Source organism: Anolis sagrei, chromosome 2 (assembly GCF_037176765.1).
Source record: "Anolis sagrei isolate rAnoSag1 chromosome 2, rAnoSag1.mat, whole genome shotgun sequence".
Classification (NCBI taxonomy): Eukaryota; Metazoa; Chordata; class Lepidosauria; order Squamata; family Dactyloidae; genus Anolis; species Anolis sagrei.
Window position 1 is genome coordinate 81,712,716 of NC_090022.1, and position 26,440 is coordinate 81,739,155.

General features: G+C 39.7%; 1 protein-coding gene across 2 annotated transcripts; it reads right to left on the bottom strand.

Moving 5' to 3' along the window:
- Nucleotides 1–845: 845 nt before the first annotated feature.
- On the bottom strand, nucleotides 846–26,438 carry MRPL22 (mitochondrial ribosomal protein L22). 2 transcript variants are annotated; one of them, XM_060765533.2, is made up of 7 exons: nucleotides 26,336–26,438; nucleotides 26,178–26,223; nucleotides 15,617–15,752; nucleotides 9,354–9,419; nucleotides 8,447–8,524; nucleotides 5,193–5,262; nucleotides 846–1,119 (listed from the first exon to the last, which is right to left on the bottom strand). In XM_060765533.2, exons 1-7 carry the CDS (start codon nucleotides 26,349–26,351, stop codon nucleotides 908–910), a joined length of 624 nt encoding a protein of 207 aa, XP_060621516.2. In that variant the 5' UTR covers nucleotides 26,352–26,438; the 3' UTR covers nucleotides 846–907. The 2 variants fall into 2 exon arrangements, with proteins under 2 accessions (XP_060621516.2, XP_060621517.2); XM_060765534.2 differs by lacking the exon at nucleotides 15,617–15,752 and having other exon boundaries at nucleotides 26,336–26,426.
- Nucleotides 26,439–26,440: the final 2 nt, after the last annotated feature.

The window sequence follows — 26,440 nt, forward strand, 5'->3', positions numbered from 1 at the left end:
AGTTCACACCAGGGACTGTTTCTTCTATCTCCTACGGTGATTTATTATATCAAATAAGAAAAAAATGACTTGAAAGTAGACTTGACAGCACGGATATCTATTTTCAAAGAAAATAATGCTTGTTAGATAAACAATAGTTTACAATGGGCCCTCAGTATCTGTTGGGATTCAGTATCAAGACCCCTCTGTGGATACTAAAATAGGAATACTCAAGTCCCATCATATGCAACGATGTAGTGAAATTGCATATCTTATATAAAATGACAAAGAGTGAGTTTGCTTGTTGGATTTTTCTGTTTCTACTCTGCCTTTCTTCTATGAGCACAAATACAGTCTTAAGGGGCCTGCCATCAAGCTACTAAACCAGCATGTTGCATCCTCCACCACAAACATTAGTTAATATGCTCTTTCTTCACACTGGGAACTTTTCGATGATTCAGATTGGCAATGCTGTTACAGGGTGGCAATTATAGTTGCAAACCAGTGATCAAAATCACTATGCTTTCAAAATACCAGAATCTAGGAAATATCAGTCCATGCAGTTATGCCAGTGTCGATGCAAGTGCCATTTAGGATAGATATCCTATTATTTGATCTGCATCCACAGCATATGCTTAAACTACCCAGACAGTTCTAAGACTAGGATGGGTAAAACTGTCAGTGAAAGTAAAAGCTGGGAAGTATCTCAATAAATGAGTGTGCAAGTTGTTCAGTAGGGCCAGTTCCTACTGCCTTTTCATGTATCTTCTGCTTGGGATGCACGGTGCTTGTTCACTGGCTTCCATTCCACCTTAATCACCATACACTCTGTTTCTATTCAGTAATCTGAGTATAATTAAAAACAATTCTTGTAATGCATTTTATTTACATATTTATCAAAAGGAAAAAATATACACATCGGGGAATGTTACAGTGTGTTAGTAATGGTTCGGTTACGAAGCTGCTGAACATACTCCTTAGCTTGATCAAAGCCAGTCTTTGGTGGTTCTGGAGGTGGAGGTGGACCTTCTACCAATTTCACAAAGTAATGACACTTGACTTTGTCCATAATGCCAAAAAACCCTTTCCCATGATAGCGGATCCTTTTCAAGTAGTGGCCTTTTCCAGAGAAAGATTCAGCTGGAACACATAAATCAAAACAAAACAGTTAGATTCGTGGTTGGATCTTCAATATGTTAGCAAAAGCTGTAGCCTGCGACATGCCTTTGAATTATGTGAATATTACTACTAAAAAAACCAAAATGATTCAGGACCCAAATTTAGTATCTAAACTGCTGACAAGGTGTGTGGCTATAATATGTGACTAAGTTGCAGTGTGAGTACAGGAGATAGGATCAATCATTTACTCTTCAGATATGCATGGAGCTCTGCTTCCACTTTTAAAAGAACTCAGTGTCACAAAATCAGAACAAGGAGTAGACATGGATCTCCTTTTAGAAAGGTGTGTCTATCAAGATGTGACACATCCAACAGAACAGCAACTGGAAGGAGAAAAAAGAGCTTCTGATCTGGCTTTTATGAAAGGGTTTATTGTTGGCATCCCTCTGCTGCCACTGACAGCCTGTCTCAGAAGCAAAATGTTAAAGGAACTTTTGTATCAGATAAATATTCTTTGTGTCCGAATTTTGGGAACATGTGTATGAAAACTTAAGACGTACTACAAGCAATAAACAAATCAATCACAAATTTTGGAAAGACAATGTGTGTGTGCCTGTCTGCAAAAGACACGTCAGATGTTAAGTGTGTGGTGTAGTGGTTAAGAGACTGAACTGGGATTTGGGAGATTCTGATGCTATAAAAGTACTGAAGGCTTTTAACCAGACCATGGTTAGTACTCCATTAGAGAAATACGTATTAAATTAATAAAGAAGAATCAAGAATTAAAAAAAATGTGTTTTAAATGTTTCTGGATTTTGAATATTTGTACTGTTAATATATCCTTTATTCCAGTTGGTATTTTACACTGCTTTTAAGGAAACTTTCATACTGTTAAACGAATGCTTTCTTTGTTTTTAATCTGCCTTGACATCTCCAGACCGAAAAAAAAAGCCATGGAAATGGTTTTAGTAAAGTACCCAGAATAAGACCCACATAATCTGGAAGCAGAAGAAAAATGGAAGTTACTACCATTAACCAACAATATCCTATTAGTGAGGATTTCACCTAAAACAGGACATAACGATATGTAGCCCTCCAGAGGTGGTCAGATTGCAAGTTCCATTAACCCTAACAAATATAGTCAACATGAAGGATGATGGGTATCTAGGAGATCACAATTTTTTCTTATTCTATAACCGGGTAAGACCTCTCACTGCCTTTTCAAGTCTTTTCTCAGAAAACATAATTCACCAAACTGGTCAGTCACTTTTGTCCAGAATGCCCACTTGAGGAGCTATGAATCATTGGAAAGTGACATTTTATTTCTCCCTTTGGTAGAAGCTATTTCTACACCGCTTTTTGTCATCATAAGTTTAAAAGAGAAATGATCTTTCTGTGGCAAAAGCTATAAAGCAGAAAGTTAAAAGGATCAATTTGATATGGAGGTCAGAAGGCTGTATCTAAATGCCAGATCTAAATGCACTTAATTTAGAACCTTTTTACCTCAATTAAATCTTGACAGATGACAATTTGCTGGAAAGTGAAGTGTAAACTGCTGGCTAACCTGTCACAGCAAAATGAGTAACAAACAACTGAAATGGGCCAATGGTGAAAAATGGGTTTATTATTTTTAAGTCTTATACAGAATCACACATTTTTCATGTATATGACTGCTGGGGTAAATAAGGTCAAAGCAAACATTACTGGAAGTGCTCAAGTTGCAACATGCAGGTTAAATTGCTTTTTATAATAAACCTTTTTATAAGGTTGACAATAAATTAAGTTGCACTTGGAATACTTCACTGCAGCAGTTCCAGACATCTCACACTCCTAGGAAATTAAAGACCAATTTTTCAATTAACTCTGCTATATGCCAAAGTAATATATTCTTTCTGGAATCTGTACTTGAACTTAAACAGCATTGAAGCTGGATGCATTCAGTATTACTTGTGATGTCTGGTTTACATAGTATCAAAATACATTAGATGAATACATGCACTTTTTCAAGATCCCGTGCCTTTTTATGTGAGTTTCCAGAAAAATTAATCAGAAAATTGTTTATACTCTTATAAATTAAGTTGCACTTGGAATACTTCACTGCAGCAGTTCCAGACATCTCACACTCCTAGGAAATTTTTCAATTAACTCTGCTATATGCCAAAGTAATATATTCTTTCTGGAATCTGTACTTGAACTTAAACAGCATTAAAGCTGGATGCATTCACTATTACTTGTGATGTCTGGTTTACATAGTATCAAAATACATTAGATGAATACATGCACTTTTTCAAGATCCCGTGCCTTTTTATGTGAGTTTCCAGAAAAATTAATCAGAAATATAAAAAAAATTGTTTATACTCCAAACCAATCAGATTACAATTGATTTTAAACTTTTAAAATAAAAAATGTTGATTTTCATGTTGATTTTCAATGTTGCATAAATATTTGAAAGGTGTTGCTAATAAAAAGACTAGGTTAGGTAAAAAAATCAGAGGAGCAGCTTTATACAACAATTCTAAACAAGTTGTTGTGAGTCAGCATTCTGACACCATACCTACTACTAGTAATAGGAGAAGAAGAAGGAGTGATGCAGAAACAGAGGAGAATCAGCGCCAGCTGAAACGTATTCGTGACATCTTTCTGGCTCCCAGTGATGAAGAAGACTTTGCAGGATTCAGGCCAGAGGAGGCTATGGAAGCAGATTACAGGGGAGTGAAGAGAGTGGCTAGTGATTCTGGCAGTGAGAGTGACACTATGTCTAAGAGGCTTAGAGACACAGCAGATAACTCCAGTGATAGTGAGGATGAGTTGGAGGAGGCTGTAGACTGGACTCTGGTTCAGAATATTAGAGACATTTGCAATCAAGCAACATCAAGTGATGATTTTGAAGGTTTTAGGGATAATGGGAATGAGAGTACTGATTGGCAGGATCAGGCACTAGAGCAAAGGTGGCAGGCTTGGCGTGGTGTAGATGCTTCAGCTGTGGGAGCAGAATCAGATGCAAGCAATGAATCTCATTCTTCTGATAGTGAATAAAATGAGCACTCTGGGACCTATTCCTTTGCAGACGACAAAGTGTTGTTTCGTGCCTAATCTTGTTTTGGATTCCCAGTATCCTGTTTTCCCTGCCGTGCTCCGGACCTTGGAACCTTTGCTCGTGAGTGTACATCTGGCTTCTTGACCCTTGGAACTGACTGACTACGCGTTTGCCTACTGGATTTTGCTCCATGCCTTGAAACCCTTAAAGACTGTTTTGTTTTGTATTCTACTCCTAGTCCATCGTATCTCTTGTTATTTCTTGGCTGCAATTCAAGCCTGCTTATCTAGCATTTTGTGTTCCTGTTTGAAAACATCCTTTGAACTGTTTGCACTGACTCTTAAAGTGCCTCATTTAGTTTGTTTTGCATTAAAATACTACTATTTTGCACCTCAACTGCTGTTTAAGACATTCTGTGTTCTGTGGGTCACGACACAAGTCTTCTTAAAAATAAAGCATAAAAAACCAGGACTAACATACAGATACAGGAATGCAGGGTTCATGTAATTAATGTTTTATTTTCAAATAAAAGTCCAAAGATTCTCACCCTGGTTGCCAGGATGTAAGTCCTGCATCTCTTTCTTGACATATAATGCTAATCCACCCCCTCTCCTGTTTGATCTGTTTCTCTGAAAAAAGTTATATCCCTTCAATACTACATTCCAATTATAGGACTCAACCCACCAAGTTTCAGTTATGCCTATTACATCGTAACTGCTTTGTTGTGCTAAGAGTTCTAGTTTACCTTGTTTATTTTCCCTGCTCTGTGCATTCGTGTAGAGACATGTAAAGCCATGGGACATTGTTCCTCGCTGGTTGAGATTATTGTCCTCTCACTGCTTAGTAGTTTTTCTGTTTGTCCAACCCTTGATAAACTACTGTTCCCAAGAACACTGTCATGCTCCCCCACACAACTCAGTTTAAACCCCTTCTGATGGGTTTTGTGAGCCCATCTTCATGGAAACGCAGGGCCATCAGTTAAAGTTCTAAACTGGCTCATACTGTTACTATTTTAGATTGCAATTAGTTTTTCTATAACAATAAACAAACAATTTACCAATGTGTAAGTTGGATTTGAACTCTACATTATATTTTCTCACTGCCATTTCTTGGGCTTCCAGAAGGACCTACAATGAAAGATAAAAAATGATATCAAGTCAATGATGCCAAGTTTTTAATCTCAAGAGTTCTGTAATAGCTCCTTATATTTATATATAAAGAGGTAAAGGAATGCATCCATTTTAGGGAAAGGACCTGCATATATTTTTCTCTTTCATATCACAGAACTAAGTCATATTTTGTTCAGTTTATCCTTAGGACAATGCACATATTGTTTTATTCAAACTCTTCTAAGTACAAATACTCCCCCCCACCCCCACCCCACAAAAAAATGAGAAGCCCAACATTCAGCACTCATATGAATGGAAAGAAAATCTCTATGATAAATTAACACCCACATATAGTAACAATGCACATCAACTACAATTAAGGAGGAATTGATGGCATTTGCAAATTAAAGTAGATTTATTTAGTGCTATTTCAGTGTGGACAAGAAACAGCAACACAAGAGAACATATAGGTTCTCTATAAATCCACTGTATTTTAAGAAACCAATGACCCAGCTAGCACTGTTTTAGATTTCAACTCCCATAATCTCTAACCAATAACTATGTCAGGTGGGGATAAAGGAAGCTGAAGTTCAAAACACCTGAAAGCCATCAGGTTGAGGAAGAATGTCATAAAAACCAGCCACATTCCTCCTTTCTTCACTTTAGTTCCACACCTCTGCCACCTACTGTTGGTCCCTGTCTCTGCCACCTAGAGAAGCAAATGTTTTTCATGTCACTTTCTTCATTGTCCTATTTCTGCGGTTATTCTATTATTTGATCATTTTCACATTAATTGTTGGAAGATTTATTCCATCTCAAAGATCAATTTCTGATTAGTTTCAGTTGCCTCAATTCTTTTTTCTGTTGTTCCTTTCTTCTGACATTTTTCATTCCATTACTTAGGCTGCATCCCTCAACTTCTTTGCCTCAAGGTTTTCTGTTTGTTTATTCTCTGCTCAACTTTCCTCTATGTCAGATTTTCATTCTAGTCGAACTGACCTTTTTCTGCCGCCCCAAAGAAGAATCAAATATTTATTTCTCATTTTGTGCCACCATTGTAAAACTCAGAGGCTACATTTTCCAAGTCCAACATCTGTTTGGTATTTATCATATCAGAAATGAAGGTACAACTGTAATGTATTTAAAAAACACAAAGTTTAAAAAACTTGGCATTATACTAAATGTTCTTTGACCAGTAGCTGGCCACTTGGGAGTGCCTCTGGTATTGCTATAATAAGATCCCCCATTGTGCATGTGGCAGGGCTCAGACTGCATTGTAACAGGTGGTCTGTGGTTTGCTCTTCTGCACACTTGCAAGTTGTGGACTCCACTTTGTGGCCCCATTTCTTAAGGTTGGCTCGGCCAGAGCGCAGTCTGTTTAGCACCTTCCAAGTCACCCAGTTTTCTGTGTGCCCAGGAGAGAGTCTCTCATTTAGTATCAGCCATGGATTGAGGTTCCGGGTTTGAGCCTGCCACTTTTGGACTCTCGCTGGCTGAGGAGTTCCTGCAAGTATCTCTGTAGATCTTAGGAAACTATTTCTTGATTTAAGGTGTTGGCATGCTGGCTGATATCTGAACAGGGGATGGGCCAGAGATGTCACTGCCTTGGTCCTTTCATCATTGGTTGCTATTTCCCGGAGGATGTCAGGTGGTGCAATACCAGCTAAATAGTATAATTTCTCCAGTGGTGTAGGGCACAGACATCCTGTGATGATGCGGCATGTCTCATTACAAGCCACATTAACTGTTTTCATGTAGTGAAATGTTTCACACTGGGCATGTGTACTCAGCAGCATAATAGCAAAGCGCAAGGTCAGATGTCTTCATTGTATTTGGTTGTGATCTCCAGGATGTGCAAGTCAGCTTTCATATGATATTGTTTCTAGCACCCACTTTTTGCTTGATATTCAGGCATGCTTCTTGTAGGTCAGAGCATGGTCCAGGGTAACTCCCAGGTATTTGGGTGTGCTGCAATGTTCCAGTGGGATTCCTTCCCAGGAAATCCTCAGGACTCAAGATGCTTGTCTGTTCTTAAGATGAAAAGCACACGTCTGTGTTTTAGATGGATTAGGAATCAGCTGGTTTTCTCTGTAATAGTCCGTAAGAGCACCTAAAGCTTTGGCGAACTTCTGTTCAACCATTTCAAAGCTCCCTGGTGCTGATGACACATTGTTAGCATAGATGAAACTCTCTTTTCCTTCTGGCAGTGACTGATCATTTGTGTAAATGTTAAACATTGATGAAGTGAGCACGCTCCCCTGAGGTAGGCCGTTCTACTCTTTTTGCTATCTGTTTCTCTGGTCCTGGAACTCAACAAAAAAAAGTTCCTGTTTTGTAGCAGATTTCCTATGAAGCAGGTGGGGTGGTGGTCCTTTGTGATATTATAAGTTTTTCTCAGGAGAAGGCGATGATTTACAGTGTCATAAGCTGCTGACAGGTCTACGAAGACAGCTCCTGTAATCTGCTGCCTTTAAAAAACATCTTCTATGTGCTGAGTCAGATTCAACACTTGTGATGTACAGATTTTGCCTTGTCCCCTACACTATCTTTCTTATCAGTTTTACCACCACTTCATAATTTTTCTAGCCTCCAAACAATTTTCAAGTAGAAACGTAATGTTACTGTTTAATGCAAATATTCAAGTTTCAGTCATAAAGATTTAATTTATACAGATCTATCTTACATTCATTCAGCTTGCTCAAATTTCATAAGTTCAAAAGGAAAATGTGCATAACCTATGTAAGTAATGACTCAGGTACCAAACAGATCAGAAACTACCTGCCTGCTTTCTAAATATAAGGACAGGCTCTTCCTGCGGTTCTATCAAGAATGGAACCATGTTTGAATGGGACAAGAGAAAGGGCCTTCTCAATGGCTATGTACCAGTGAAGGGCAGCTTCCCCAATATTAAGTGCATTTGGTCCCTACATTAATGCTTTTAACCAGTTCCAGAAAACATTTTTTCTGCCAAGCTTTCCAGCAAACCTTTGAGGCATGTGTACAATAATATTTTCATATTTTAGTTTTAAATGCTCATCCTTAATTGATTTTTAAAATAAAACAAGTGCAATACTGAAAGAAGACATGAGGGATGTATGATATAGAAGAATTCTGCATTTATTTAAATGACAAGACTTCAGAATAGTTCGTGCACATGCTTAGCAGACAGGAAAACAAATTCTACAAGTAACTGACAACATACCTCTTTGATTACTTTTGCTCCTTTTTTATCACTGAATTCCAGCTGAGCTAGTGCCTCATCAATGGTCATTCCACGTATCTTAAATGAAAACAGAAATCAAGAAGTGCAAATAAGTGGCATTTGTTTAGTGACACAAAACTCAGAATGAACATCAGTTTATCAACTTACAGACAAATATGTTACAGTTTACATAGTTGCAACTTAGAGACTGAGAGAACAAAGCTGGTAGCCTAAGGTTTCATTGACTAGGTCGACTTCCTAAGATGTAACTTGAGGTTTACCTCAGTTTAGTTAATTGTTACTGTATAAATTATCTCAGCCTTGGAGAAAGGCAGCAGCAATCCTTCACTGAACAAATAAATCCTATCAAGACAATCCCACAAGTGAAACTTGAATCAACTTGAAGGAACATTATAATTATACAGAAGTTTTTCAAAAAGAGATATATATTCTGAGATAAACACCAAGTAGTGAATTGGCTTTACAATGAAATGTATATTTACCAGATCCAAGAATGTGCTTATAACTAGCATTCCTCTTGTATGAAGAGAAGTGGTCTATACTCAGCACTGCGGAAGGGAACCTTACCTGACTGTTGAAAAGACTCCTGCCTTGGATTCAGGAATACCTTAGGAGGAAATCTATGCAATCTACAATTCCTTGAATTTTTAGTACTTCATGTGTTCCAGTTGGAAATTTGTCTTATCTAACTGATCCTCGTTTAATTTTTACTTGGACAAAAAGAAAAGAAAAATATACAGTATCATCCAGGTTCTTTAAAATTGACTCAAATAATATTCTATCCTGTGTTTCTGTAAAGCATTTTACACTGGGCACCAGCATACACATACACAGCAGAAAACATTATATATTCCTAAAAAATAAAGCTTACAATTACTCTTCTTACCAATTTTGCCAGGTACCACATCTTGTCCTTGCTGTATTTGATCTCCCTTCGACAGTGATATATTTCCTGAAAAGAAAAGTTTTATGTTCAAACTGTATTTTCAGACAGAATTATAATTACAATACTTTATTTATTTATTTGTTTATTTACAATATTTCTACCCCACCTGTCTCAAATCCGAAGGTGACTCAAGGAGGTTTTACAACATAGGCAGCTATTCGATGCCATTAAAACAATGTAAAATTACAATAAACATTTTAAAAAGAATTATAAAATACATACATTAAAACCTTTAAAAACATATAAACCCACTACCTTCACTATTAGCCTCATTATCCAAAAACAGCATCTAAGCTGTTCCAGTATTCGATTTCACATAGTTCCATGTTTATCTATTGCACTAGGTTCCCAAAGGCTTATTCGAAAAGCCATGTTTTCACTTTTTCTGCGGAAGGTCAGGAGGGAAAGGGTTGATCTAATATCCCTAGGGAGGGAGTTCCACAGCTAAGGGGCCACCAATGAGAAGGCCCTATCTCTCAGTTGCGCCTGCGAATAAGGCAGGACCAAGAACAGGGCCTCCCCAGATGAGCTTAAACTCCTAGATGGTTCAAAGGGAAAGATAAATTCAGACAGGTAAGCTGGACTGGAACTGTTTAGGGCTTTATAGGTTAAAGCCAGCACTTTGAATTGTGCTCGGTAGCAAACCAGCAGCCAGTGAAGCTGGCGTAACAAGGAGGTTGTATGCTCCTTGAACGCTGCTCCACTGAGCAATCTGGCTCCCACCCATTGGACCACTTGAAGCTTCTGTACAGTCTTCGAAGACAACTCTACGTAGAGCACATTGCAGTAGTCCTTACGGGATGTAACCAGAGTGTGGACTACCATGGCCAAGTCAGACTTCCCAAGGTACGGGCGCTGCTGGCGCACAAGTTTTAATTGTGCGAATGCTCCCCTGGCCACCGCCGAGACCTCAGGTTTCAGGCTCAGCAATGGGTCCAGGAGAACTCCCAAGCTGGGAACCTGAATTTTCAGGGGGAGTGTAACCCCATCCAACACAGGCTGTAACTCTATTCCCTGTTTGACCTTGCAACTGACCCAGAGTATCTCTGTCTAGTCTGATTCAATTTCAATTTGTTTGCCTCATCCAGACTGTCACAGCTGCCAAGCACTGGTTCAAGACCTGAACAGCCTCCTTAGTAGCAGCTGGAAAGGAGTGACACAGTTGAACATCATCTGCGTACAGATGACATCGAGCTCCAAAACTCTAGATGATCTCGCCAAACGGCTTCATGTAGATGTTAAACAACATGGGAGACAGTATTAATCCCTGCGGGACCCCACAGGACAATGGCTGTGGGGCTGAGCAGGTGTCCCCCAACAACACCTTCTGGGAACGTCCCTCTAGGAAGGATTGGAGCCACTGCAGAACAGTATCCTCAAGGCCCATTCCTGTGAGGTGATCCAGAAGGATACCATGGTCAACGGTATTGAAGGCTGCTGAGAGGTCCAGCAGAACCAATACAGTTTGAGAAACAAGTTACTGTATTTTATCCTACTGAAGGAGCCCCCAGTGGTGCAGTGGGTTAAACCCCTGTGCCGGCAGGACTGGTTCGAATCCGGGGAGAGGCGGATGAGGTCCCTCTACCAGCTCCAGCTCCTCATGCGGGGATATGAGAGAAGCCTCCCACAAGGATGATAAAACATCAAATCATCCAGGCGTCCCCTGGGCAACGTCCTTGTGGACGGCCAATTCTTTCACACCAGAAGTGACTTGCAGATTCTCAAGTCTCTCCTGACATGACAAAAAAAATCCTATTGAACAGCAATGAACTGAATATATCAAGTTATTATTGCTGGAAACTAGAATGCCTTCCTTCTTCAATTAAAAATATTGTGAGGAATATGCACAAGAGAAGAGGAAAGCTTAGAAACCCAACTCTAATATATTACTAATATCATGGTCAACAATTAACACTTCTTATAAATCCACCAACTGGAGGACCTAGTTGGCAGCAAATAATAACATACCACTTTGCTAATTGTACATATCTTTCAAGAGGTCAGGTCACTGGGCAATCTACCCCAATACTGTCTAATTGGATTGAAGGCAGTTCTCCGGAATCTCAAAACAAACTTTCCTGTTATCAGATATCCTTTTAACTGGACATGTCAGGGATCTGGAATCTGCTATATGAAAGTTATGTACACTGCCACATAGCTATGGTCCCTTAAGTGCTGATCAAGTGTGACTTTACAATGATTCAGTTAAATTGAATGCTGCTTCACATTGAACAGAGGGAACATTTGTTCACTCAAATGCATTATAACTCATCGTCCTGTGTATTATTTACCATACTTGTATCTTGCCTTTCTTAATCCCGAAGGGGGCTCAAGGCGGCCTTACAAGAACAACAATTCAATGCTGCATGTATACATACATCAATGAATAAACAAAAACATTCCTAACTATACCAGTTAAGATGAAATGATTTCCCCTCCCTTGAAAGTACAGTTGAGAACCAGGTGGTTACCACCATCGGTATGACATGGTAGTTCAGAGTGTGGCCTCTGGGAAATTAGGCTTCAAACTCCCACTCAGCCATGGAAACCTACTTGGGCAAGTCACATTCTCTCAGCCAGAGAGAACATCTACACTGACAACTTGAGCCAGAGTGAAATCAGCATAGAAGCAAGCAATTTTGGTGCACAGATGATTATACTGCAAGTCCTGGAATTAGTTTGGGGATTGGATAGTGCTTACACACCACCGATTCCGGGATCTGCATGATCCATGGGTTAACAGAAGAATGGGGGCTCCCCCCCCCCCCAAAACTCCCCCTCAGTGGGAGCACTCCAGGTGTCCACGCAGTGGTTCTCATTCTGCAGAGTTATTTTCACAGTGTAATGTGGTTTACACTGGAGTGTGCTAATGTACATCTATTTTGGAGGATGCCCTGACTTTGCTTATCCTGGTTTAAAGAGCTTAAAGTGGGCTGCAGCACACATTCATAGCATCCCTTAAGTATACATCACACTCTCAATATGGCTTCAAACTGTATTAAATGGTCAGTGTAGATGTGCCGTAAGAGTAAGCAAATGTCCTTGGAATAAATCTTGCCAAGACAACCCTATGATAGTGTCTTCATATGTTGCATTAAGGCAACAATAAAAAGACTGCTGGTGTCTGCAAGTGGTCAAAGAGCTCTACATTTATTCAGTTCAGCAATGAAACAATGTACATGGAATCTGTATGTTTTTCCCCACCTACTTAGGCTCTGCTCCTCTTGCAATCAATGAGTATCAGTGGCCTCTTTATATCAGGAGAGAAGGAAGAAGCTTGAGATTAGCCCACTCTTCCAGAATTCAAAAACTACAAGCATTCGCAGTCTCGCTTCATGCAGAATGCACAGGCGAGATACACTTCAATATAGGATAATACCTCTGCATATATGTGATTAAGAGTGACACTAATAAGTCCTGATCACTCTTATTGCTCCAGCCAAAGCAAAAATTAAGGCCAGCTACTGAACACCAATGGAATTTTAAATTCAAAAGAAAAGAAAACACATTTTAAAAGAGAATAAAAATTCACAGAGGCACATTAATCATCTAGTAACTGAAGTTTCATGCACACTTCACTGCTCAGAAATGGAGCACATATACTTCAAATCATATTGCTGGCAGAGCTGATAAGTGTGCACGGAAGACAAAATGACGAACGCTTTTTAAAATTATACTATATTTGTCTGCAGCATAGCCATTTTTCATTTTAGCTGAGCTTAGCAACAAGCTAAACTGTTTGACAGTAAATTCATTATTTTAAAGTAAAGAAAAGTTGTAAAAAATTTGAAAGACTAAGATTACTATACTGGCAGGAAAATGTGAGAGAGCCTTCATACAAGTCTCCCAAACTTTTCCATACATATGCTGCTGGATAGTAATTTCAAGCCATTTAAAAAGTGGCAGTTCTTCCCTGCAGTGGCTGAAAATATTTTGTTTTAACATTTTATATCCTAATTCCATATACAAGTTGTCTAAATAAAGGTTAAATCATAAACCCGCCTAAAGGGAGTAGAAGTAATGATGTGATTGGAATGAAATTTAGGCCAGAAAAAAATAATGCATTAGCACACTGAGGGATGAACAAGGCTTATTTGCTGCATGCTTAAAACAGTGTTACACTTTTGGGCTTAGTCAAGATTCAGTAATTGTTTTGCTTAGCAAAGAGCAAAAGAAAAGAACATTATTTGCAATTACTGTGTGTGGCCCAAACGTTTGCAAACTTAATCCCTCGAGCAGTTTCTCAAAGCCCCTAACCATTTTTTCCCCAAGTGATCCCTCCCAGGTTTATTTATTCATTTATTTATTTACATTATTTCTATCCCGCCCATATCAGCCCGAAGGCGACTCAGGACAGCATACACAGTCGGCACAATTCGATGCCATAAAAATACATATATTGATAAGCAGAAAATAAACATTATAGTGCATTTAAAGGTTGTCCCACATCCCAAAAAACAACATAGACATTCAATGGCTTGACTCTGCATTCTTTACTGTGGCTATAAATGGTGAACAGATGCAATGTGACATCATTCCAGTGTGCTATGACACAACCTTGGGGGTGAAAATTAGGCCCTACTCCTATAAATTCCTCCCTGCACCTAAATCAAATTACTAGCGTCAACCAGCAATGACCATTGAACAAGTGGAATATATATGGCCACTTACTATCCTGAAACTGAATCAATGTCTGTTCTAGCTGGAACTAGCAACTGGATTGAGGTCAATGTGCTCAAACAGTTAGCATTTGCATTAGACAGGAGCACATATACTGAATACTAATAGCACATACAGCCCTCCAAGTGTGGATACTTATTCAGCCACATGACACAATATATACCACCAAAGGAGGCAACTGGGTCAACAGCAAGGCTTTCACAAGTGGAATAGTTATTAGAAAAACAATCCTACAGCCTTCATGGCATCATGTTTATACTTTTATCAAACAACCACACATTAAAACACAAACTTAATGGACATCACCCATGTGAAATTCTGACAGAGTGAATCACTATGTTAAGGAATTTAACTTAACAGTAGTCTTACTGATTTTGAGATGGATCCATCAGATGGTCTCAGAAGAGTATAGGAAATGAGTGGGATAGTTCTTTAGATAAGAAAAATGTATTGTACATTGAGTGAGTTTTCCTTTAAAAATGCAATTACTTTCATAAGGGAAATGCATACATTTATATATAAAATGGCATCTCATTCCAGTGCAACTCTAATATACAAATCACACTTTATCCTCTCTTTGCCAGTGAAGCTATACAATTAAAGGTTCCTTTCAAGACATATGGTGATTTTGTAATAAAATATCTTAATCCTGGAATATAATTTATTCTGAAAGAAATTGTATTACTCATCAGCAATTCAGAAAGACTCCAGTATTAGCCCTTGTGGGCTTTTTAAAAATGAGACAATGCAGAGGTCCCTGAGAGACTCTTAATTTGTTATTTATTAGGCGATGCCAGGTGGCTCATTACTTTATTCTGGAAAAATTTAAAGATGATATTTGTTATACCCTGGCATATGAAGTTGTGACAATTAACTCTGATGGACATGGTCATGCAAGAGGGCATGAGTGCTTAACTGGCGGCCTCTTAGGACTTCATTGGACAAGAGGCAGACACATCTGGGATACTTTATTTTCTCCCTCAATCCCATTACTCTAAAGACCCGAGGTATCATTTTAAGGCAGACATCACTTCTGGGATACTTTACTTTCTCTCTCAATCCCATTACTCACTATACTGTTCTTAAGAACAGTATAGTGAGTATAGGCCCACTATACTGTTCTTAAGAACGTCCATTCCTCTATGTCACTGAAATGATTTAAAACAGGCAAATCTGACTGATCCCATCCCAAGTGTTTTTAAGTCCTTTCTTCTGTTTCCAGGCACATCAGAAGCTCAGAAGACTATTTCTCCCGGCTGCAGTTCCCCTCGTTTCTCCACACTTCTGACACAATTCACTGATGAAACACCACAGATGACAGCAAGAGGTCTGTTTGCATCATACAATGGGTCCCATGGTACTTTTTCACATATGTATTGTGCTTTAAATCCTATGGATTTAAAGCAAATGTAGTGTTGCAACCTTTGGAAATGACTTTATAAAATTGGGCTATGTGGTTAAGTACAAGCTCTGCAATTACAGAATACATAATATATAAGAAAGAGATTTAGACAAGTTCTTACTGCAGGTCTTCGAGGTTCTCCTGGTTGCTGTGGGGGATAAACAACACTATTCTTTTTTTCCCATCTTCCCAAATTCCCAAGAGATGCACTTGTATGAACATTACAGAAAAGAGGAGCACCAGAAGATGCTAATAGCCTGAAAGACAAGATGAAAAGTGAGGTTTTAGGAGGAGTGTAACTCCATCATTGAGAAGATGAGCCCTTGTTCCCTGATGTGCTTCCTGGCTTGTCTTGTCTGAATTAAGGTTCACTTTGTTTGCCCTATTCCAATTCATTAATCACAAACACAGTGACCATAATATTATTCTGCATTTATTGGTGGCATAGATAAGACAACTGTGCAAACAATCCCTTCATCATTCATTAGGCTAACTTACTATTTATTAAATTAAAAGGAAAGATCAGCGGTGTGTGCAAGTTTTATGACAACATCCAAAACACAGGGTCCCTGCGAGTTTAAAAGGCTGAGGGTCCAAGGTTAGAATATGGACAAAGAAAGTCCCATACACAGCATTCACAGTGCAGTCCTTTAATAAATAGCTATTGGATCGAGGGACCAGTAAAGGTACCAGAAAGCAAAATGGAACTGATCTATTGGGATATTTTTCATCTCAGCTGTTTTTTGCCCATGAAGAAAAGAAGTATGTAACTTGGAGACAATGTTGAAAGCTCTTGAGATGATAACATCACAAAATTTCTACTGAGTAGGTCTGCCTCTGCATGAATTCTGAAACAAAATATTACTCTGGCATATTAAAATGCCCCATCAGCTAGGATGAGAGCTAAAAATAACTTTTCATTAAGAACAAAGAAATAAAATTATTTTTTCTATTTTTTAAAATATCTTTATCCTCTTTTTCTTACCTCCTTTATAAACCACTCTATTGCATTCAATTGAATCGCCACATTTCCCTCTTCACTATAGTAAGCAATCTGCGCTGTTAAGGGATTCATTACACCGTGCACTATTTTTTCCCTCCCTAAAGGAAGAAAGTTATCTCTTCATACCTCAGGATCAGTGCACTAATCCCTACACTATCTTGTGGGTGGTGTTATATTTTTGGCAATAGTTGTACAAGTCTGAAAAGATTTGAATAAAATATGCAGGGAATAAGTTTAAATTAATTTTTAATTGATATAATCATGTACACTGCCCCAGCAAGCAGCACTTTAAAACCTGTATGGCATTTTCTCAAAGTGCGTTTTTCTACAAAAACGATACTATGTAACTTCCTTGATGTTTTTAACTCTACACAAGTACTCAGGGCAGGGCTCCTTGAAAGCTCATAGCACCTAAAAGAGAAAAATGATTCAATGCCAAGTAGAAAACTACTGGGACCAGCTCATGTGACCCTTCAGACCCACTTTGATCCACTTATATAAGCTGTGAACCAACATCTTTTCAATTCCAAACAAAGCCATGGAGTAGGAATCAAATTGATTTCTAAGAAACATGTGCCTTAAGTCCAAGAGTACTGGAATTAATATTAGGGAATTGTCTATTGTTTTAAGACCAAAATCTGTTTCCAATCCTGGAAAGTTTATAAGAGTTAACATCTGTAAATCACAAACTCTGTATGATAGCACCCTCTAGTGCTCCAGGCTGTTTATAACAGAAATACAAGACAAACGATAGGGCAAATAAATATCTGCCTGTACTGTATTGCTGTCAATGTATTCTGAACATTCCTTCTCAAATATTTCTGTAAAACATATCTGAGAGACCATGGGACAAAAGTAATTTTAAAAACAATACTACTGAATCTTGATATTGCCTAAAAGAAAAGACAATATTTTTTTAATTTTTTATTTATTTCGTGTACTTATACCCTGCCCTTCTCAACCCCCGAGGGGGGACTCAGGGCGGCTTACAAATAGGCACAATTCAATGCCTACACAAAAATACAAAAACATATAAAAACAGCAGTTAAACAGTTATAACAATTAAAACAATCAATATATATCACAATCAATAAACCAATCTCATGCTCAGCGTTCGCCAACTCAGAGTCCATACTTCATTCCACATTGTCTATTCCTATCCGTCGTCGTAGTCCTTTATTTATCTGCCAGATTGCCCAAACGCCTGGTCCCAAATCCATGTTTTTAATTTCCTTCTAAAGGAAAGGAGTGATGTCGCTGCTCTAATTCCATAGTGAATTCCATAGGTGAGGGGCCACCACTGAAAAGGCCCTGCTCCTCATCCCTGCCAATCTCACTTGTGATAGTTCTTTTCCAGAAGAACTATTTATTTGTAACTTTCTCAAATATGAAAGTTTGTGTTATATTTTAAATTGGAAGGATGTCTAAATTCAGTGTGTACATTTATGTTCTGGGTCTTCAGAAAATATTTTATTTTAAAAAATAAAGTTATTATTATTATTATTATTATTATTATTATTCACATCGCTATTTGAGCATGAAAAGCTGGCCTGTTCTTATTGATTTGTTGCATTTTTGACCTGTTTTGTACCAAGAATAGCACTCTGGGGGCAGTGTTAGTTCTTAGGACTTTTAGGACTTGACTTCTTAGAATAAGCAGCATAGACAAAATCCACTCTAGTCTCCTCTTTAACTTTAAAAAATGTTTTATTTATTGCTTTCTAGTTTACCATGGCCTTTAAGGCAAAATGCAGCTAATAGCCTTAAAATTATTCCAATTTATTCAAATCTTTTAAAAAGTTTTAAAAACACACACACATGTATAAATAATCATCAGAAAAGAAAGCCCTGTTTTACAGATTAAAGCCCATACTGTCTTCTACGTATAAGGTCAAAAGGGAGAAAGCCACTTTAGTTAGATTTGTATGAGGAGTAACCAATAAAAGAAATTAAATTCTAGAGTTATTTCTCCAGAGGAATTAACTGGAAATAAGCTGTGATATGTTGGTATTTTTCTACAGATGTTAAATTATATTAGAGATGAAGATAAAATTTAGAATATGACAAAACTCCTTAATAATCCTTTCCACTGAAAGCCATCTATACTTGATTTCCCGGTTTTCTTTATAGCATCCCACATTAATGGAACTCAAGAGTTCCACCTTTCCTTAGAAATACCATACTGAGAAAATAAGATGGACACAAGGTCCCCAGCTACTGTACCTCCTAACCTCTGCAGAGGTGGGGGACCCATTAAGCTGGTCCGTCCCAAGAGGCTTATGGATCCGGATGGATTCCTGACGGCTCTTGGAGAATTTCCCGCCTCCTCGGTTGGTGATTCTGTTGATGCCCTGGTCTTTCTCTGGAATACGGAGATGACCAGGGCAATAGACACGATTGCTCCGGAACGTCCCCTCTCGAGTAGCCGAGCTAAACCAGCTCCTTGGTTCAACGAGGAGTTGGCAGTGATGAAGCGAAAGAAGAGGGAACTAGAGAGCGTGTGGCGTTCGGATCAGAGCGAGCCAAACCGAACACGGTTTGTGTCCTTCTTAAGGGCATATGCCGTGGCAATAAAGGCCGCAAAGAAATCTTTCTTTGCGGCTACTATTGCGTCTGCAAAGAACCGACCAGCGGAGCTGTTTCGAGTTGTCAGAGGCCTTTTAAATCCCGTCGCTCAGGACAGGAGCACTGACAACTCAGCAGCCCGCTGTGATGCTTTTGCTCAGTTCTTTGCGGACAAAGTCGCTTTGATCCGTTCTGGTCTGGACACCTTATTAACGGCAGCAGTTGAGGATGTAGCTGGAGCATCTGCTTGTCCAGTTTTATTGGATTCATTTCAACTGGTGAAACCCGAGGATGTGGACAAGATACTTGGAGGAATGAGGCCTACCACATGCATCCTGGACCCCTGTCCATCCTGGCTCTTGAAGGAAGCCAGAGGGGGATTGGCCGAGTGGGTAAAGGTGGTGGTTAATGCCTCCCTTCGGGAAGGCATAATTCCAGCGAGCTTAAAACAAGCTATAATAAAACCGCTGTTGAAAAAACCATCACTGGACCCCACTCAATTTGACAACTATCGGCCAGTTTCCAATCTCCCCTTCTTGGGCAAAGTCTTGGAACGTGTGGTGGCCTCACAACTCCAGGTATTCTTGGTAGACACGGATTATCTTGATCCGGCACAGTCTGGCTTTAGGCCGGGACATGGTACCGAGACAGCCTTGGTCGCCTTAGTGGATGATCTGCGCCGGGAGCTCGACAGGGGGAGTGTGTCCCTGTTGGTGCTGTTGGACCTCTCAGCGGCCTTCGATACCGTCGACCACGGTATCCTTCTGGGACGCCTCGCGGGGATGGGTCTTGGAGGTACTGTTTTGCAGTGGCTCCGGTCATTCCTAGAGGGTCGGTCTCAGAAGGTGTTACTGGGAGACTCCTGTTCAACCCCACAACCTTTGTCTTGTGGGGTTCCTCAGGGCTCAATACTGTCTCCCATGTTGTTCAACATCTACATGAAGCCGCTGGGGGAGATCATCCGGAGTTTCGGGGTACGGTGTCATCTGTACGCAGATGATGTCCAACTCTGTCACTCCTTTCCACCTGCTACTAAGGAGGCTGTCCAGGTCCTGAACCGGTGCTTGGCCACTGTGACGGTCTGGATGAGGGCGAACAAATTGAAATTGAATCCAGACAAGATAGAGGTACTCCTGGTCAGTCGCAAGGCCGAACAGGGTATAGGGTTACAGCCTGTGTTGGATGGGGTCGCACTCCCCTTGAAGACACAGGTTCGCAGCTTGGGTGTGACCCTGGACTCATCGCTGAGCCTGGAACCCCAGGTTTCGGCAGTGACCAGGGGAGCATTCGCACAGTTAAAACTCGTGCGCCAGCTGCGCCCATACCTTGGGAAGTCTGACTTGGCCACGGTAGTCCACGCTCTGGTTACATCCCACTTAGACTACTGCAACACTCTCTAAGTGGGGTTGCCCTTGAAGACTGCTCAGAAGCTTCAAATGGTCCAACGTTCGGTAGCCAGATTGCTAACAGGAGCGGCACTCAGGGAGCACACCACTCCTCTGCTGCGCCAGGTCCACTGGCTGCCAATCTGCTACCGGGCACAATTCAAGGTGCTAGCTTTAGCCTATAAAGCCCTAAACGGTTCTGGCCCTACTTACCTCTCCGAATGCATCTCCTCCTATGAACCGACTAGGACATTAAGATCGTCTGGGAAGGCCCTGTTCTCGGTCCCGCCCGCATCGCAGGCGCGGTTGGCGGGGACGAGAGACAGGGCCTTCTCGGTGGTGGCCCCTCGGCTGTGGAACGCCCTACCTGTGGACATCAGACAGGCCCCTTCACTGCTGGCATTCCGGAGGAAGGTCAAGACTTGGCTTTACGAACAAGCGTTTGGCTAAGTAGTGCAATGAAATACAGTAAGATGGTACTGAACATAGGAATTGCTGAGGCGCACGTTTATGATAATGATTGTTTTTGATTTGATATGTTTTGTATAATGTGCTTTTAATTGCCTTTTTGATGTTGTTGTGTTAATCTTTACTATGTAAACCGCCTTGAGTCGCCATTTCGGCTGAGAAAGGCGGTATAGAAGTAAAGCAAATAAATAATAAATAAATACAAGAGGTAGGAAAGAAATAAAACTATTATTATTTCCCTATACGTTGGTGAAACATCAACCCACATTTTACAATATTAACTGGATCGGGATCAGTTTCACTCACAAATGTTTGTGACTCTCTCACAGTCCCAAATGAATGATTTTTTTTCCAGAGGTAATGAAGAATGCAGAGTTTTCATCCACTGATGAGACCACTCAATGGTCCAAGAACCAATGAGATTTGTATAATATGCTTATACTTCCTATTCCCAGTTTGCAGTCTAGCAGATGTATTGTGAACTAACTGAAATATTTGGAGTATATCATTCAATTTAAGTCTTCAAATTTTAATTTTTATCTTCAAAGACAGTGTGATATTGAACAATTCCCAGAGACTGGGAATTGTAGCACCTCAGAGAAAGCATAAACTTTGATAAATTAAGGGCCCTTCCATATAACCCAGAATATCAAGGCAGAAAAACCCACAATATCTGCTTTGAACTGGAATATCTGAGGCCCCTTCCACACAGCTGAATAAAATCCCACTTTTCTGCTTTGAAATGGAATATACAGCAGTGTGGACTCAGATAACCCAGTTCAAAGTGGATACTGTGGGATTGTCTGCCTTGATATTCTGGGTTACATAGCTGTGTGAAAGGGGCCCGAGTCCACACTGCCATACATCCCCAATCAAAGCAGATAATGTGGGATTTTATTCATTCAAAGGCCGGATATATGCAATACCATATGGCTTTCAACCGTTGAACATATTTATATTTAAGGAAGGGCCACTCAAGGCTGAGGTTCATGTTCTACTTCAATCTAAATTGGCATTCTTCTCTGCCTTTCACCCAGATTTCAGCTGGTTTTGGTCAAAAAAGTAGACTGCAATCCATAAATAATTCCAAAATAAACATCACACATTCCTTAATTGTTTCTGTTCTAACACATGAATAACTAGTTCTCTTACATATGTTTTCACTTCACTCATTGCTAGTTTTCAATTAAAGTTCACTACATAAATGTATAACTTTGTGTTTTTCCCTTTGATGCTGGCTTGAGAATTATGTGGTTGGGGACTGTGAACATTAATTAAGGGAACAGAGATAGAATGAAAATGTCTAGTCATAGCTCCTAACTGCAGAGCTTAAGCCACTTGTTAATGCCACTGTTTCAAGTCCCAATTACTGTTCTTTGATAACTTCACAGGACAGCTTGAAAACAGTAATGAAAGACACATAAAAATTCAAAGAGGTCCTGAGACAGCAGGAGGTAATATTCCAGATTAAAGCAAGACCAGGCCTTAGAAGAGTAAAAGTCTTGCTTTTTCTGTATATGAAGGAAATTTTATCTCAAGGGAATACAAACTGACCATTGATGCTAATTAGAATCATACTGATTTTGAAAGCTTTAAGGAAACTAAAAACCAATGGGGCAAAATTTAGATAAATAAACAGCAACCTCTAACAAGACATCAATTTCAACTGAAATAAACTATTCTTTTTATGAAGTGGTTTTCTTCTCTTTAAAATATAAAATGGTCTTCACTTGATATAATGAGCACTTGATTCTATTATTCCTAACTCAAGAAAACATAATTATGCTTATATCAATAACAGCTTAATGATAAAGGAGCAGAATAAAAAGACAAACAAAAAAGGAGCAAGAAACGACTGCTTACATTAACTATTCTCTACTTATTTCATCAAATTTGAAATCATGGAATTTAGAGCTATTAAGAGCTTTTACCTGAGAGTAGACAATACTGAATGGACAAATAGTCTGACATGGGATAACTCAATGTTATTGTATGTCTCATGGAGTAAATGTACTGAAAAATCCAGCCCTACAGGTTGTTCAGCACTAGGAGAAGCTGGATTACCATAATGTCTTGGCACTAACAGAATACTGGCACTGTCAATTTCTAAATATGTTGGGGAGATGTAATTGTATGAAGGAAGAGATCACTTCTGAAGTCACCAATGACTTGAAATGATTTAACATGACGTTGCCTTTCAGCTGAAATGTGTCCTTTTATTTTGGTGGATTTGGAGTAATGGGAGATTAGGGGACCAAAATTATCATTCTGATGAGATGATTTGGAGTTTTCAGAGGCAAGTTTTACATGAATTTTTTTGCTGGCATCAGAGGACTTTGGAGGTTTCTAGAAGACATTAGAGACCCAGAGGCTGTGGCAAATCACGCACATTTTTCCCACCACTGTCCTATTTCCTGATGGTACTTATCCTCAGAGGCAACAAAGGATGGAAGCTACTATTAATTCCATCAGATCCCATATTTTTTTCAGATCAGTTGACCTAATAGTTGTGATGGCAAATACTCCTCAATTTTGTTCTGTGGGCTCTTCCACACAGCCACATAACCCAGAATATCAAGGTAGATAATCCACAATCTAGTTCAATGTGGATTTTATACAGCTGTGTGGAAGGGACCTGTGAAAGCTGATGCAGAGAGCAATTATCTTGCCCTCCCCCCAGGGTATCAACACGTGGCAAACCACAGAACCTGTAGTAATGCTGAATCTAGTTATCTACAAGAGACTGATGAAACCAACTAAGTTAAGAAAACTTTCAAAGATTTGTTTGTTGTTTCAACTATACTAAATCATGTCCTGATGGATATTCAGGCCATCCCATTACCACTTAAGATGGATGTTTTATATGTTCTCTGATTTTATGGTTGCTTTTGTTGTTTTCGTTTTTGTTTCTACCTGCACTTTACGGCATTGAATGTCTGCCACTGTTTGTTGCAAACTGCCCTGAGTCCCCACAGGGAGACAACGGATAGAAATAAAAATTATCATCATCATCATATTCAGTTACTACATCTGTAACTTCTTGAAATTTTACTATAGTATGACCCCTGTATCTGCATGTTATACATTCTGTCTCCCTCACCCCCCCCCCCACCCCCCGGATACCTGAAACTGTGGAGAACGGCAAACCATGTATTTAACTATACATGGCCAATAATATATTTGTGGATGGAACGCTTTATGAACTGTAGGTAAGTGAAATTGTGGGTAATGACTCCATTGATAAGGGGGGCATGCAGTATCTCAGATGCACACAAAGTAGACATGAGAAATGACTACAGAATATTTTGTGTAACAGACAGGTTGCAGGCAGGATCCATTTGTGAAGTTAGACTGTGATGGTGGTAGGAAAGAAACGTGCTTTCTTCATTGTCATTGTACCAGGAAAGTAACAGCCAGCAGAACTACTTCAGAGCATCAACTGTATGACAATATCCTCCAATATGAAGACTACATACACTATAGTACACTGTACCAAGTTTAGAAGATTTGACAATTTTCTAGTTTAGAAACTGCTTTTTTATTTTTGTAAAGAACCAACTGGAGTCTAGACTATTGTCTTTATCCCATTTGCATAATAAAGTATTTTTGTGAAACTGAGGCCCCTTCTACACTATATATTCCACATTATCAAAGCAGATAACCCAGATTATCTGCTTTGAACAGGATTATATGAGTGTACACTGCCAGATAATCCAGTTCAAATCAGATAATCTGGATTTTATATGGCAGTGTAGAAGGGGGCTGATTCCTGCTAAAACCCATGAAAGACCTTAATCGACACTACTTTAAAACAGATGCTGCATGCCTCTCTGAATGTTCAGTTCTTAAGCATCTGGGGGCCCTTCCACATAGCCATATAATCCAGAATATCAATGCAGATAATCCCACAATATCTGTTTTGAACTGGGTGATATGAGGGTCCTTCCACACAGTCCTATATCTCAGAATATCAAGACAGAAACTACCACAGTATCGGCTTTCAACTGAGTTACCTGAGTCCACATTTAGATAATGTGGAATTTTCTGCCTTGAAATTCTGGGATATAGAGCTGTGTGAAAGGGCTCTGAGACCACACTCCCATATATTCCAGTTCAAAGCTGAAAATGTGGGATTTCCTGCCTTGGTATTCTGGGATATAGTGCAGTGTGGATATAGGATTGTGTGGAAGGTCCCTCAGTGGAGTGGCTGTGCTCTCTTGCTATGTGATCAGCTCCTGGGCTATAGGGTCTGTCTAGGGTTCCTTCCATGCAGCTGAATAAAATTCCACATTTTTTGCTTTGAAGCAGCAGCATGGATTTGGGGCCCTTCCACACAGCCCTATATCCCAGAATATCAAGGCAGGGAATCCAACATTATCTGAGTGTAGACTCTGATAACCCAGATCAAAACGGTTTTAAATGGTGTATTTTAATATTTTGATAAATGTTTTTTAATGTTTATGTATTGTATGTGAATTTGTATCCCGGCATTGAATGTTTGCCATGTATATCCTGTGCTCCGCCCTGAATCCCCTTTGGGGTGAGAAGGGCAGAATATAAATGTTTTAAATAAATAAATAAATAAATAAAGCAGATATCGTGGGATTTTCTGCCTTGATATTCTGGGATATAGGGCTGTTTAGAAGGGCCCTCAGATAATCCAGTTCAAAGCAGATATTGTGATATGTTCTGCCTTGATGTCCTAGAATATCAAGGCAGGGAATCCCATATTATCTGAGTGTGGACTCGGATAACTCAGTTCAAAGCAGATATTGTGAGATTTGCTGCCTTGATATTTGTGAGATTTGCTGCCTTGATTCTATGGCTGTGTGGAAGGGCCCTGGAAGAGCTCTGGATAATATAGCCGCGTGGATTCAGATAACCCAGTTCAAAGCAGATATTGTGGATTATCTGCTTTGATATTCTGGGTTATATGGCTGTGTGGAAAAGCCCCCAGATGCCTAAGAACTGAACATTCAAAGAGGCATGTAGAATCTGTTTTAAAGTAGTGTTGATTACAGTCTTTCGTGGGTTTTAGCAGGAATCAGGCCACACAGCCATATAACCCAGAATATCAAGGTAGAAAATTCCATAATATCTGCTATGAACTGGGTTATCTGAGTCCACACTGCCATATTTTCCAATTCAATGCGGAAAATGTGGGATTTTATTTAGCTGTGTGGAAGGGGCCTGGGGGCTAGAGTGCAGCAGGCCACCTGGCCCTCCTGTGAAGCCTTTCCAGCCGACGAAGGAAGACTCACCTGCTTGCCCGAATCCACCCACTGACGCTCCACGTTTGGGCTGCCGCTAGAAAGAAGAAAAAACATAAACAGTAAGATGTTGATTGAGATGGCGAAGCAGATCCGGCATCGCGTCTATGAAACACTTTGCCACCGCAAGCACCTTCCTTCACACTCACCCCAGAGCGCCGCCATTTTGGAAGCCCTCCTTCAGGGCTTTACGGCAAAGGCCTTCAAGAACGCGCCGCTTGGCCCCACGCGGCCACCGTTTTTCCCGCGAGCGG

Coding starts and splice junctions, on each gene's coding strand:
- MRPL22 (XM_060765533.2), bottom strand. Junction 9,420..15,616: donor GAGAACCTCGAAGACCTGCA/GTAAGAACTTGT, acceptor TTTTCTTTTCAG/GAAATATATCACTGTCGAAG. Junction 8,525..9,353: donor TGTGGTACCTGGCAAAATTG/GTAAGAAGAGTA, acceptor TTTTCATTTAAG/ATACGTGGAATGACCATTGA.